The 13,555-nt window shown below is 37.5% G+C and overlaps 1 protein-coding gene across 6 annotated transcripts in view; it reads left to right on the plus strand.

The window, feature by feature from the left end:
* The window catches only part of LRP2 (LDL receptor related protein 2), a 135,106-nt gene that overhangs the window by 73,508 nt on the left and 48,043 nt on the right, over positions 1–13,555 (plus strand). For 4 of the 6 annotated variants that reach the window (XM_030018645.1, XM_030018647.1, XM_030018646.1 and 1 more), the window contains 11 exons: positions 1,059–1,236; positions 1,584–1,797; positions 2,282–2,521; positions 2,645–2,833; positions 3,935–4,855; positions 5,413–5,578; positions 6,417–6,575; positions 10,060–10,349; positions 11,641–11,844; positions 12,106–12,135; positions 12,247–12,489. In XM_030018645.1, coding sequence (XP_029874505.1) covers positions 1,059–1,236; positions 1,584–1,797; positions 2,282–2,521; positions 2,645–2,833; positions 3,935–4,855; positions 5,413–5,578; positions 6,417–6,575; positions 10,060–10,349; positions 11,641–11,844; positions 12,106–12,135; positions 12,247–12,489 — 2,834 coding nt within the window. The remainder of the gene's footprint in view (positions 1–1,058; positions 1,237–1,583; positions 1,798–2,281; positions 2,522–2,644; positions 2,834–3,934; positions 4,856–5,412; positions 5,579–6,416; positions 6,576–10,059; positions 10,350–11,640; positions 11,845–12,105; positions 12,136–12,246; positions 12,490–13,555) is intronic. The other 2 variants (XM_030018649.1, XM_030018650.1) reach the window with 1 other exon arrangement.

The following is a 13,555-nucleotide window of genomic DNA, read 5'->3' on the forward strand; positions in this document are numbered from 1 at the left end:
GACATGTTTTTTTTTTTTTTCATATTTGTGCGGAATTTATTTAGTCTTTTTAAGCCCTAGAAAATAATTGCATGGCTTCATAAATTGTTGCATAGGTGTTTATTCTCCTTAATTTACCATATACTTATATGGTAAAATTTTTTAATTAAAAAGGATCTCAGAATATTATGATTGTGAAAAAAAATCTCTGAAAAATGGGAACCCATATTAAAGACAAATCTGAAGTCTTTCTTTATAGTATCTTGTGACGTCTGTCTTGAGGCCTATCTGTAGTAGAAAGACACACTACATGGGAAGAATGTCACATGTTAAATAGAGCACTAAATAAGATTTTTCAGCTTTCTCCCAAAAAGAGCTGTAATTTGCTTTTTTTTTCCAACAAAGCACTCAAAATTGCAGTATGATGCTTCCCCCCACCCCCAATCAGTGTTCCATAGGACCATATTAGTAATAAGACAGTCCTGCTGGTGACTTGGCAGGTTTTCAGATGAATTGATGCCTGACTTTTTGTCCCTAGCTGGGAGGCTGGCTGTCATGTGCCCTAGGTGTTCTTCAGCAACTGAGGCCAGAGCGGTGCACGTATTCCACAGAGCCAGATAATGGAATTCTGTTTCATATAGATTTTTTTGAACTTGTAGTTTTAATTCCAAATTGGAACCAAACTCACTGCTGAAACCTTGCAGCCATCTGTGAAACAGAATTATTATTCTCCTGCTTTTTTGCTATAGTCCTAATACTCTACTGAGTTTACCTGCTGGTGGTATTGTGGGATGATACAGGGGAGGTTACAGATTTCTAAAAATGATTTAACATTGTTCTCTTTTTCAAGAGAAACAGGCATTTCTCTTTTTCAAGGCATTTCTCTTTTTCAGGAGAACAAGCATTTTTCTCATTTTTCAAACAATCTCTTTTTCATTGTGGCCTGGTTCAAAGCGATCTCTGTTCAGCATGTGCTGAAGTATTTGGCTGATGAAGGACATGAATTTAAGCATATGCTCAAGTGACTCTGGTCCATTGATCTCTGTTGCTTTGCTAACACGTGATAATGTGTGTTACAGGAAGCTGTACTGGACAGACCAGGGAACTGACAGTGGAGTCCCAGCAAAGATTGCCAGTGCAAGCATGGATGGATCAGGCATACAAACCCTCTTCACTGGCAACCTTGACCATGTAGAGTTCATTACCATTGACATTAAGGAACAAAAGTTGTACTGGGCAGTCACAAGCACAGGAGTGGTAGGAGATATTTTTTTAATAAGTGCTTTTTTACCTGTTCATCTATCTCTGCATCTGTGGTTCACATGAGTAATTCAGTTTAGTTTGCTCATGTAACTGGGAGTTGCAGGACCAAGCAAAATCTGAATACCTGTTGTTACTAATTACCATTAAAAATATATGATGGATTTGAATAAAAAACCAGAAATCATTATTGGCATCCTGCTGACCCTTTCCTTCCTACCTTGTAAATAAAGATCTCATGCGTGAAGAGATTTTAGTAGCATATGTTGCATTTTAATTTTATATTGTAACATTGAACTTTTATTGTAAGAAATGTAATATTAAGCTTTAAACTGATTTCTTAGATTGAGAAAGGCAATGTGGATGGTACAAATCGTGTGACTCTGGTGGTTCATCTTTCTCATCCATGGGGAATTGCTGTGTATGATACCTTTCTGTACTATACTGATCGAGATTATGAAGTTATTGAACGAGTTGACAAGTCCACTGGAGCAAACAAAGTAGTGCTGAGAGATAATGTCCCAAGACTGAAGTGCCTACGTGTGTATTACAGAGACAGTGAGTATTTGCTAAAGAGGTATTTCAGGATATCCAACTTGTGAAAACTCAAACTTCCCTCAGAGACAGAATGCATGCTCTTTCAAAGGAAGTGGTTTGATTAGGCTTTCAGGAAAAGTGTCAGAAGCATTCTACCTGATTTTGGTAAAGAGATTTTCCACCATCCAGTTAAGGCATCTATTGGCACATGTAGTTTTACTAAAATGTTATCAATGTAATATTGACTAAATAACAAATATTGTTACTTTGGCTTCAATTTTATATATCTGTTATATCTGACTCTTGGCCCCATAGATCTTAGGTGACAAGAAACCAGCAAATCAATTGCTAACGCTTATGTGCTAAAATGTACAGTGATTAAGATCTTTATTTTTGTCAGCTGGTTGTTAATACTATGCAAGTATATGAATTTGGTTATATATCTGCGGGAGTTTGTGACGATACAGTTCAGATTTTTATGTCTTGCCATGTGTATCTTTCACAGATTCTGCTGGTTCCTTAAATGGCTGCAGTAATAATATTGGAGTTTGCCAGCAGCTTTGCCTGCCTCTACCTGCTGGATTATTCTCCTGTGCCTGTGCTACTGGGTTTCAGCTAAATCCTGATAACAGAACCTGTTCCCCATACAGTTCATTTGTAATTGTTTCTATGCTTTCTGCAATTAAAGGATTTAGTTTGGAGACATCTGATCACTCTGAAGCCATGGTACCACTGGCAGGAAGAGGTATGTGAATATTATAGCAGGGAAAAAAAAAATCTTACAATGCCTAATTTCTTGCTGGCATAGCGCATGTTTGAAATTAGTTTGTATCAAAGGGATTAATTATTACTTTTCAAAATATTTCAGGACGAAATGCGCTTCATGTGGATGTTCACATGCCTTCTGGTTTCATTTACTGGTGTGACTTCAGTAGCACAATTTCTTCTCAGAATGCAATACGTAAAATTAAACCTGATGGTTCTTATTTTAGAAATGTTGTTACAAATGGTATAGGACGAAATGGGATCCGTGGCATTGCAATTGACTGGGTAGCAGGTAAGCATAGCTGAATTTAGGAGAATGTTATTCTTTACAGATTGTGAAATTTTTAGACTAACATAAACAGATCCTAATGAAACTATTTTGAATGGAAGTCCTATGATTCTAACTTGTGTGTCTATGGACTGATTTTAAAACATGAGGAAGTAATGAATGGCTCTTATGTTAATGTGTGTGAAAATGAAAGTTTATCAGAGCAGATGTATAGAACCTTTTTTCTCATGATGCTTTCATATTTGTCTTAGGTCTTTCTTCTTGTCTATGTATTCATAAGTAGCTGTTTTCCAGTATACTACTATACTACCATAGTGAAAAACATGTACCAGAGTGCACAAAAGTTGTCTGATGACGTTGTTAATAAGAAAGAAGGACCCTTCATCTACCCTCAGATTGCTGTGTACAAATCCTATCAATTATAATGAAAAATAAAGAAAGCAGAAGAAATATTTTGTATTTGAACTTTAATTTCCCCACTTGCACTTCCTGTTCCTATTTAAACATATTAGAGATTAATTCAAATATTAACTCTTCAGAAAGTGTTCATCAACTCCAAGTAGCTGGCCATTGCCATTAATAGCTTTATTTTATACGTATACATACTACATATATGTTTTGCAAAAGTTCTTCTGTTGATTGATAGGCTTGTTGGGATGAGTGTTAGAATAATCACCTGCTGTATACACTTAATTTAGTTACTGCATACAGTGCTGTGCCGTAACATGGATTTCATAGTTGTGTGTTGTAAAAAGTAAAGGGATGAGCATGTAAAGGCAAGCCAAGAGCTTAGATCAAAAAAAAAAAGAGAACACCTAAAGAACAACTGTAGTTAATGCACTTTTGACCTTTATACCACTGATTTTCCCCATGGCGATCAATGAGGATTTAGAAATTAATTGGCTATTGTCAGTCTGGGTGTCTTCTTTCTAATTCCTCAAAGTGTAGGCAAGTACCTTATGCTTCCAACTACTAAGATGTTTATGGATATTCATTTTATGGTTTAGTATTTTATCAGCTTATGTTTCTCAGGTGTTGATGCTATATATTAACCTTCTGGTTTGTTTTTCTGCTTTTTTTTTTTTTCTTCTTCTCTAAATACAGGAAATCTTTATTTTACAAATGCATTCCTGACAGAGACCTTTATAGAAGTTTTGCGTTTAAACACAACTTATCGCCGTGTTCTGCTTAAAACTACCATAGATATGCCAAGGCACATAGTAGTCAACCCAAAAAACAGATACCTGTTCTGGGCAGATTATGGGCAAAATCCAAAGATTGAACGTGCATTTCTTGACTGCACCAACAGAACAGTTCTTGTGTCTGAGGGAATTGTCACACCTCGTGGGTTGGCCATAGATCATAGCAATGGCTACATTTACTGGGTGGATGATTCCTTAGATATGATTGCAAGAATTCAGCCTGATGGTGGTGACGTTGAAATTGTACGTTATGGCAGTCGCTATCCAACTCCGTATGGTATCACTGTCTTTGGAAATTCTATGATCTGGGTGGATCGGAACCTGAAAAAAGTCTTCCAAGCCAGCAAGGAGCCAGGCAATACTGATCAGCCAACAGTAATACGAGACAACATTAATTGGCTAAGGGATGTTACCATTTACAACAGTCATTTCCAGTCACGTTCACCCCTTGATGTCAACAACAACCCTTGTTTGGACAACAACGGAGGCTGTTCTCATCTGTGTTTTGCCCTGCCTGACATGCAGGCACCCAAATGTGGTTGTGCCTTTGGAACACTAGGTAGTGATGGCAAGAGATGTTCCATTTCAACTGATAATTACCTGATTTTTGCTCTTGAGAATGCCCTCAGAAGTATCCACCTAGATCCTGAAAATCACAGTCCTCCCTTCCGCACAGTCAATGTGTTAAGAACTGCAGTGGCCCTGGATTTTGACAGCATAAACAACCGAATATATTTTACACAAAGTTACCCTTCAGGGACAGGAAGAATCAGTTATGTTAGTATTTACTCAGGAACTGGCTCTCCAACAGTAGTTGCATCTGGTAAGTGCACTGAAATGTGATACGAAGTAATTGGATATTGAAAAAAATGGACTGGAGCACCTAGCACTAGCTCAGCAGGTATTTTTATGCTAATGGTCAAGGTAGACTATTTAGTTAAGATATCTGATGAAATGGTCCTTTTGACTCTTCTCCTCAGTTTTTTTCTTCTTCTGAGATTCTTATTTCATCTTGATCACAATGAAATGGAAATATAAACCTGGTTAAATATTATTATATATATAAAATTATATGTAATAAATTAAAATTATATATAGTGAGTTAATATTATGGAGTGAGGGATGATTCCTGCTACTTGGAGAACAGCAACCAGAACTTAGGTCTATGTGAGAAAAAGGTCTTTGTAACCCTACTGCATATGCAGGACTGCCTGCGTCCTAGGTATTAGTTCTTCAGATTTTTAAATGGACAAATTTGCATTGATACCAATGGCGTTTCAAAGAGATCTTTGGTGTTGCCACATTATAACAGATGAAGAGTATTGCAGTATCTCAGGAAACTGTACTGATTTTATGTGGTTTTGCTTGCATGTGTCTAAGACCTGGGGACTCCAGATGGCATAGCCTTTGATTGGATCAACAACAGAGTTTACTACAGTGACTACCTCAATCAGACTATCAGCTCAATGGCTGTGGATGGATCTAACCGCACAGTGATTGCCCGGGTTCCACGACCAAGAGCCATTGTATTAGATCCCTGCAGAGGGTATGTGTTGCACTTCGTATACTTTATTTTGACTGCAGGTGAAACTACAATTCAGACTTTGATGAAGACTGCCAGATACTTCCTGTTCTGAGTCCTATGTTCCAGCTGTGCATAACTGTCCTAGATCTAACTCTTTAGGTTTAAGTTTTTACAGCTGATCTCAGCCTCAGAGATTTGAATTTTCTTCTGAGGTTTTTAGAATATTTCTGAATGTGTAGTGCATGAGGCTCCACTTAGTGAGAGTGGGAGCCAGGTACTGGGGATAAATGAGAATGATGTTGAAAGCAGGTGTTTGTAAAGCAACTAATCATTCTCCATTTGCTGTGTAAGGCAGAAAAACAAAGGGTATTTGTTGAAACCAAGATTTCTTCCAGAATATCAAATCAGGATAATCAGGTGGCGCTGCCAAGAGATTTCTCTGTATAGATAGATCTTTCCCTTTTTCTGTTGCATTTCATGAGTGCCTCAGAAGAATTCCTGTTTCAGTATCAAAACATTCCCTGAGAGGATGGGGCATTACTGTATTATATTGTATTTCTATTTTCATTACTGATTTTACTGTATTTCAACTGAAGAAAGATAAGAAAGAGATTAATTGACTTTACCGGATTCTCATGGGAGCTGGAAATACTTTTCTGAAGTTCACTCCAGTGGACCCCAGTGATCCCTGCTAGAAGATTCCCTTGTCAATGTGGGCCAAAATAGAGGAAGAAGTTCTTTTCCACTAGTTTTGCACGGCACACTTCAGTGAGGGACACCAGGGTGGAAATACCCTGGAGCAGATAAGAGCTTTGTGAGCTTTGCTGAAAATATAACCTTGTAATCATGTTATTGACAGGTACATGTACTGGACTGACTGGAGTTCAAATGCAAAGATAGAACGAGCTACACTTGGAGGAAACTTCAGAACACCTATTGTGAGCACCAATTTGGTATGGCCAAATGGGCTTACCCTGGACTATGAAGAACAGCAGCTGTACTGGGCTGATGCAAATCTGTATGTATTCATAACACACTTGTTGGTTTACACTTGGTTAATTTTTTAATAGATCTATTATTTATTTTTTCCTCATTTTTTAAACTGTTTTTCAGCATTTCAATTGAATTTGGTACTTTGTATTATGGAATGTTAAGAGTTACTTAATAGCAATGTAATGTCAAGTCTTGATATTGATGTGGAACTACTGTGCAATAAGAAGTTTTGTTATGCCACAGTTTAGATTTAGTTCATGGCTTTATGGCATTTGTACCCACTGGCAGTTGGTTCATCTTATGTGCAACTCAGGACTTTTATCAGCATCTAACAAATACAATCCCGGTGCACATTTTACATCATTTGTTGCTCGTGGTTAATGCCTGTCACATGTGGAATTTGGCATGATGTTCTTGCTGCTGCCTACCAGATAGAACTCTACCCTTCAATTTATGCCGCCAGAATTTCTGCTGTTAGCAGGAAAGTTTTTTTAAAAAAATTTAGTTTGTATCCAATGAAATTCACTCATGGTCTCAGAGAAATCACTGCAGCAATCAAACCTTTCCCCTCTGTTTCCTTCAGCATAGCAGTTCTTTTGCAGGCTTCTCCTTTGCTGTGACAGAAAAGTGATGTCCATAGCATAATAACTTTTACCATCTGTGCCTGTGTTGGATCTTCTGGGAGGAAGGCATTCTTATTTGGATTCATTCGTCTGTGTGCAGGAAGGCAGGGCACCTGTAATGGGACCCTCTATTTTAAGGGGAATGCAGGATGTCAAATGAGACATTCTCTTTTCTCTTTCAAACTCTAGTTAATGGAGATAGGAGAGCATATACTTAAATAGTATGAAGTCATCTTTATTCTGACTTTCATGGGGAGGGCCTTTACCCCTTCAAAGGGACAGATACCAGCATGGGGTAAGATATGAAGACCAGACTCAAAAATGACAGTGGTCCTTAGCTCTGAATGCACCAACGGAACACAAGGGTGAGCTGTGTATTCTCCATTTTTACTCATTCTCCTCTTGTTTATGCTAGTCTCCCAAAGGTGCTATCCCTCTTTCTCTAAAATAGGGTTTCTATTCTTTTGTTCTAGGCCCTCTTGTTGCCTTTTAAGTATTGTGATACCATTGGGCACACAGGCAACTCTTGAGATACATCTCAAGTAGGTAGAATGTATGTACTAGTTGTACACTGTTCCTTTCCCATATCTTCACAGTTGCTGCATGCAACATAGTAAGAATCCCTCACCAAATAGCTTGCTGACAGGGCTCCCCCTAAAAAGTTCCCTGTGGCATGAAATTACCTGAGCCTGTATAGCAGGAGAATTGCATTTGAGCTTGTTTTCTTTTGTAGCAGTGCAATTTTTATAGAAAAGTGCCTTCCTGCACTTTTCCCACAACTGTTCTTTCACATTAAAGCTTTTGCCTTATAAAGTGTTGCCTATTATTATTTTCCTGTAATAATTACTAAAATTCTGTTTTTTCTTCTCCCGCTTAATGAAATGCAGCTTTTTCCTTCCTACTAGTGATGACAAAGGAGACTAGCTGTTCAGCTTGTTGAGAACTTTCTTATCCACTCATTTTCTCTCATTAGCCATTTCCATTCTTATTCAACCACACTGGTAATCAAGTAAATGCCTTAAATACAATTGGTAATAATTAAATTTTGTCTGTAGCAGAGACTTAAATATACAGTTGCTTTGAGGATAGATAAAATAAGTTCAAGTGATTTTCTTACTGCTAATGCTAAGTTGTTGGAGCATTTCTATGTTTTTGTGAGAACTCTTTTGGTGGCTTTAACTGAAGGGTGGAGCTTCCACTGGAGTCTCCAGTAACAACATTTGGCCCTTCTGACTTCACAGGCAAGAGGTATTGGCCACACAATGATGAACAGGGACAGAAGCTGCAAGCAGGAAGGAAATCACCGGATGTGATGTCTTTAGTCCCACAGCTTCCTTATTCTTACTCTCCATAGAGCCATTCTGGGATTCTTACTAGCTTCTGAAAAGAAGCTTATGCGTGAAGGAGGCCACAGCCTCTTAAAGAATTGTTCTGTTCCACTGACATTGCATAAACACTGCTCAACTTCTTAGGTATTATGCCTTTATACAGAAGCATACACACTGTCCTATCTCCGTCTGCTCTTTAGAGATGAGTATTAACAGCAGTGCAATTGAATGATGCCATACTTGATGGAGCAAAGACAACCCGAAGTGTGTTCTTTCTGTTAGTAAGTGGTTGGCAGCCTTGCCATGAGAACATTACAGTGTGACTGAACAGCAAGATGCTGGGAGCTGGAGGCAGGGAACAGCCTTTATCCATGCTCATTCTTGTTCTACTATCTTCAACTTGCTGACAGTACCTAATCTCATTTTCAGCATATACTTGTATCTTGAAGTTTTTCTGTCAAGCTCTTTTTCTTCCTTTGAATAACCCCATATATTGTTTGTTAATCCTTCTCTTGTAATCCTCAATGCAAATAACTTTTGAACATCTTCCATTTTCTCTTCTCTCATGCTTTATTCTTGTATGGTCTGCCTATCTCAGACAGGAATCTGTGTGGTAAAAGGAACCTCTAGCATTTATCATTGTTTTATAAACAATGCTTAGAAATAATGTCCTTGCATGAATAGTGCATATGGAGTCTCCTGGCATCAGCATGTCTTCTGCTTCCCCACTGACCTTTGCTGAAGTGGTCATTAAGGGTGGGAATGGCTGAAGGGGAGAAGCAGGGGCAAGGTGGTTGCAGGTCAGTAGTGCTGTCTGTGCGAGTAAGGAATGGTTCGCATACAGCAGAACATGTCTATCACAGAACTTGGAGTTAAACCCTGATTTTCTGGGGCTCCTTGAAGACTTGTTTGTTGGAATTTTGTTTATCATTGCAAACACTGTTCCTAAGGTAGAATCGAAACTGGAATATCAACTGGATAGAAATGTTTATCATACACTATGTATTTGTGGCTATTAGATGTTATATATGAGGTGGCTGTTATACATTAGAACTGTTTTTCCCTCCTGTATTCTTACGTGAGAAATAGCGGAAAATACATGTTTATAGTCTCATGAATTTGCTTGCATTTCCTGTTTGTGTAAATTTGGATCTGCAGAAGATAAAACTGAAATGAAAACATGTCTCATTTCATGAGACTGTTGGTTTTCTCTTGGTACAAGAAGTCACCAACATCATACCCATTCCAAAAGTGTATTCTCTCATGAAGTTTTGCATTCATTTTAGCTCTCAGTAGCATAGTTGTTTAAACATTTCAATCTTCAGCCCGATTACTTCCCGTACATTATTGTGTCAGTATTACAGAGCTGCTACTCTGCATCACTATTGAAGCCATAGATTGGAAAATGTGAGATTTTTAACTCATAACAGCATCCTACATATTGGTGCACATTACTGAAATGGTGGATACTAGTTGCTGGACTAATTAGGGCATGGCTTTATACATAAGTTAAAAGACTTCTTTCTTTTAAGATATAATAATTTCTTTGTTATTTTAGGCAGAAGATTGAGCGATGCACTCTCACTGGTACAAATCGTGAGGTAATTGTTAGCACTGCTCTGCATCCATTTGCAATGACATTGTTTGATCAACACATATATTGGACAGACTGGAACACACGAAGCATTTACCGAGCTAATAAGTATGATGGTTCAGATCAGATTGTAATGATCATGAATCTTCCACAAAGACCGATGGATATTCATGTCTGGGCAAAAAGTAAGCAGCAAGAGTGTACCAACCCTTGCAACCAGTTCAATGGTGGCTGCAGTCACATCTGTGCACCAGGTAAGCTGTTAGTGTTGCCTGTATTAGAATTCATAGTATAACAATTATAGTCACATGGGGACAGCTGAAATATTTCTTAGTGTTCCTAAATGTTTAATATTTATTTTATTTATAAATGCAATCAAAATTATAGCCATTCAAGGTCACGGTGTTTTGCCAACACACCTGAGGGTTGTGTCTGAGAATCCTCACAAATAAAAATTATGTGTTTCTCTAATTTAAACCAAAACATTTTTTTCTGGGATTTTAACTTTTTTTTCCTCTGGGATGAGACATGAGGTGAGCTCTGCAGCATATGGTTACTTTAGGAATACGTACTGATATGCTGTATACTGAACAGATGTTTCCTACCACATATTTAAAAAAACTTAATGGTCACTATTTATTTATCACATGATATTATGAAGTCTTTCCCTAATGATTAATTTCCAAAATAAATGTTTCTACTGCCTCATTTTAAATGTTGGACAATTAGTAAGAAGACAGCACAAATTTCTGTTTACACTGTGGGGCAGGTGTCCTTTTGGGTCATGGACTCCAGAAACATACTCTGTATCATCAGCTGCATATTGGGGTGAGACTTGAGTGTCATCCCACCTTGTATCTCTCCTTGTGCATGTGTAAGGACAGAGTCAAAGTGCTCCAACAGGTCACCAGTCCAGGTGGCCAGGAAACCAGAATGGCAGTATACCCCAAAGAGCATACCTGTTACAGAGCTGTTTTGTGTGTTGTGGATTTTTGGAAGTTATGATCCTTGACTTAAAAAAAACTCATTCAGTGCCTGCTTTCACTTGTAGCATCTTAAATGCCTTTAGAAATCTGTCTTGCCTGAAAACAACTCAAACTTCTCATTGATTTTGAGAAGAGCAGTTAGTCTAGTGCAAGGAGTTTTGAAAACCCTATTTTGATTTCAAGGGATAGAGCCTCAGCTGGTGTAGCTCTGATATTTGAGAGCATCAGATGCCATCTTGCTGCCACCCAAAAACTATCTGGACAACAAGCAAATATTAAGAAACTCCAAGTTCTGATTTTAGTTCCTCTAGGGAGTTCTGAAATAACTCTTCTGATTTTTAATGGGTTTGCATATTCTTAACTGAGATAAAAATCTGGCTAAGTCACCATGCTTCTGTCTAAGCAGATAGATCTTACAGGAATTGTGAGAATTTCATTGCCTTTTCCAGTGTTACAGCTGTGAACAGTTTCATTGAACCCTATCTAAAGCGTCAATATTAAATTTGTTTCATTTTTTGTCTCCCCCTTTTTTTTTTTTAACTGTCAAACATAAATATAGGTCCAGCTGGTGCAGAGTGTCAGTGCCCCTCTGAAGGTCGCTGGTATTTAGCCAATAATAACAAGCACTGTATTGTGGATAATGGTACCAGGTGTGATACTGGTTTCTTCACATGTCTTAATGGGCAATGTGTCTCCGAGCGATGGAAATGCGACAATGACAATGATTGTGGTGATGGCAGTGATGAATTGGAAAGTGTGTGTGGTAAGCATTTAAAATAACTGCATGAGGAAGTGATGCATACTCTTGCATGCCTGTGCTGTATTCTCAATCAATTTTATGGCTTTATGATCATGAATCTTATGGCTGTAGTTCGGAAATGATCCCTTGCTTGCTCACAGACTTGAAGTCTGAATGGCTACTGTTTTGCTCTAGAATCCAAAAGCACTAGCGTATTGAATTTTTATCATGTATAACCAATTTCTACTTTGTTTAATTCAAATATGTATTTTACTTTTCACGCAGTCCGTTTTGCAGCTGTGTTTGCCCTGGCAGGTAAAAATATTGTGATTTTACTTGCTACTTTGTCAGCGAACTTAAATTACGTTTTATCCATGTATGTCCTTTTTTTAAAAAAATTTTTGTTGTTGTTGTTATTTCCTGCAGCTTTCCATACTTGTCAGCCAACAGCTTTTACCTGTGGTAATGGGCGATGCGTACCCTATCATTACCGTTGTGATCACTACAATGACTGTGGAGATAACAGTGATGAGGCTGGCTGCTTGTTCCGAACTTGTGACTCCCACACAGAATTTACTTGCAATAATGGCAGGTGTATATCTCTTCAGTATGTCTGCAATGGAGTAAACAACTGTTACGATAATGGCACATCAGATGAGAGAAATTGTCGTAAGTTTATCCTAATTACCTAGTGCCTATTTGAGTCTGATTCTTTAGACCAAAGACGAGGCAAATGTGTTTGTGTGTGAAGAATTATGACAAAATCAGCAAAGAGGATAAAAGATTTCTGTATTTACATTACAGATTTTGCTTTGTGTTATTTGAAGCAAATAGAATTGTTAAAAGATATTCAAGGTATCCTAAGATATTACATAGTGACTGTTGCTTTAAATAGCCTGCCTTGATGCAACAAATGCTCATGCAGTGCTTAATGTTAGGTCTTGTGGGTAATCCCATGGACTTCAAAAAGATTATTTCAGATTAATTGGATGCAGGGCTTATATTTTTGCAGGATTGGCCTGGAATTTGACGGTGGGTTTTTACTTTGTGTCATGCTATATTAATTATACTAGATTTAATCATCAGGAGTGTATATTGTGACACTTATACAGAGACAGTTTGTATTTATTCTATTTAAAATTTTATGCCTTAGCTCTCAAAAAGTTATCGGTTATGTTGTTTTCCTTAAGATGTAAATTGTGATTAGTTCAATATTGACTACTATTGCAGTTAATCAAACTAATCATGTCTTTGCACTAGGATTACATTCCTCTGTGGAAAATTTATATCTGGAGTTAGAGAAATTAATGAAAATGTATTCAGAGATTTTTTTTTTTTTTTTTACATTTTTGCATGTACACTGATTTTTATTTTTTTAAAAAACATATTATTTGTAACAATTTTTTTTTATTCCCAGTGTAATCTGACTATTTGAAATTCCTTGTCTATTAGTCATTTTTAATTGGTCTGATGATTCATATGGTACCAGCTGTTGCAAATGCAGGCATTAGAGTGTGAATACATGTCAATTTACATTCCCTCACTCCCAAGTATTGGCATGTTTCTTTGATCATGTTTTTGTCAGGATTTTTGTCAGTAAAAGCAATTGTCTAGTTGTTTCCGTACAGCTCAAGCAGTATGAGGGCACTTTTGCAAGTGAGTGACACGGGACTCTCTTTAACAATATTACATATACTTCAATGAGATACAGCTTAACAGTATTAAAAAAAGCTCT

Source organism: Aquila chrysaetos, chromosome 6 (assembly GCF_900496995.4).
Source record: "Aquila chrysaetos chrysaetos chromosome 6, bAquChr1.4, whole genome shotgun sequence".
NCBI classification, from domain to species: Eukaryota; Metazoa; Chordata; class Aves; order Accipitriformes; family Accipitridae; genus Aquila; species Aquila chrysaetos.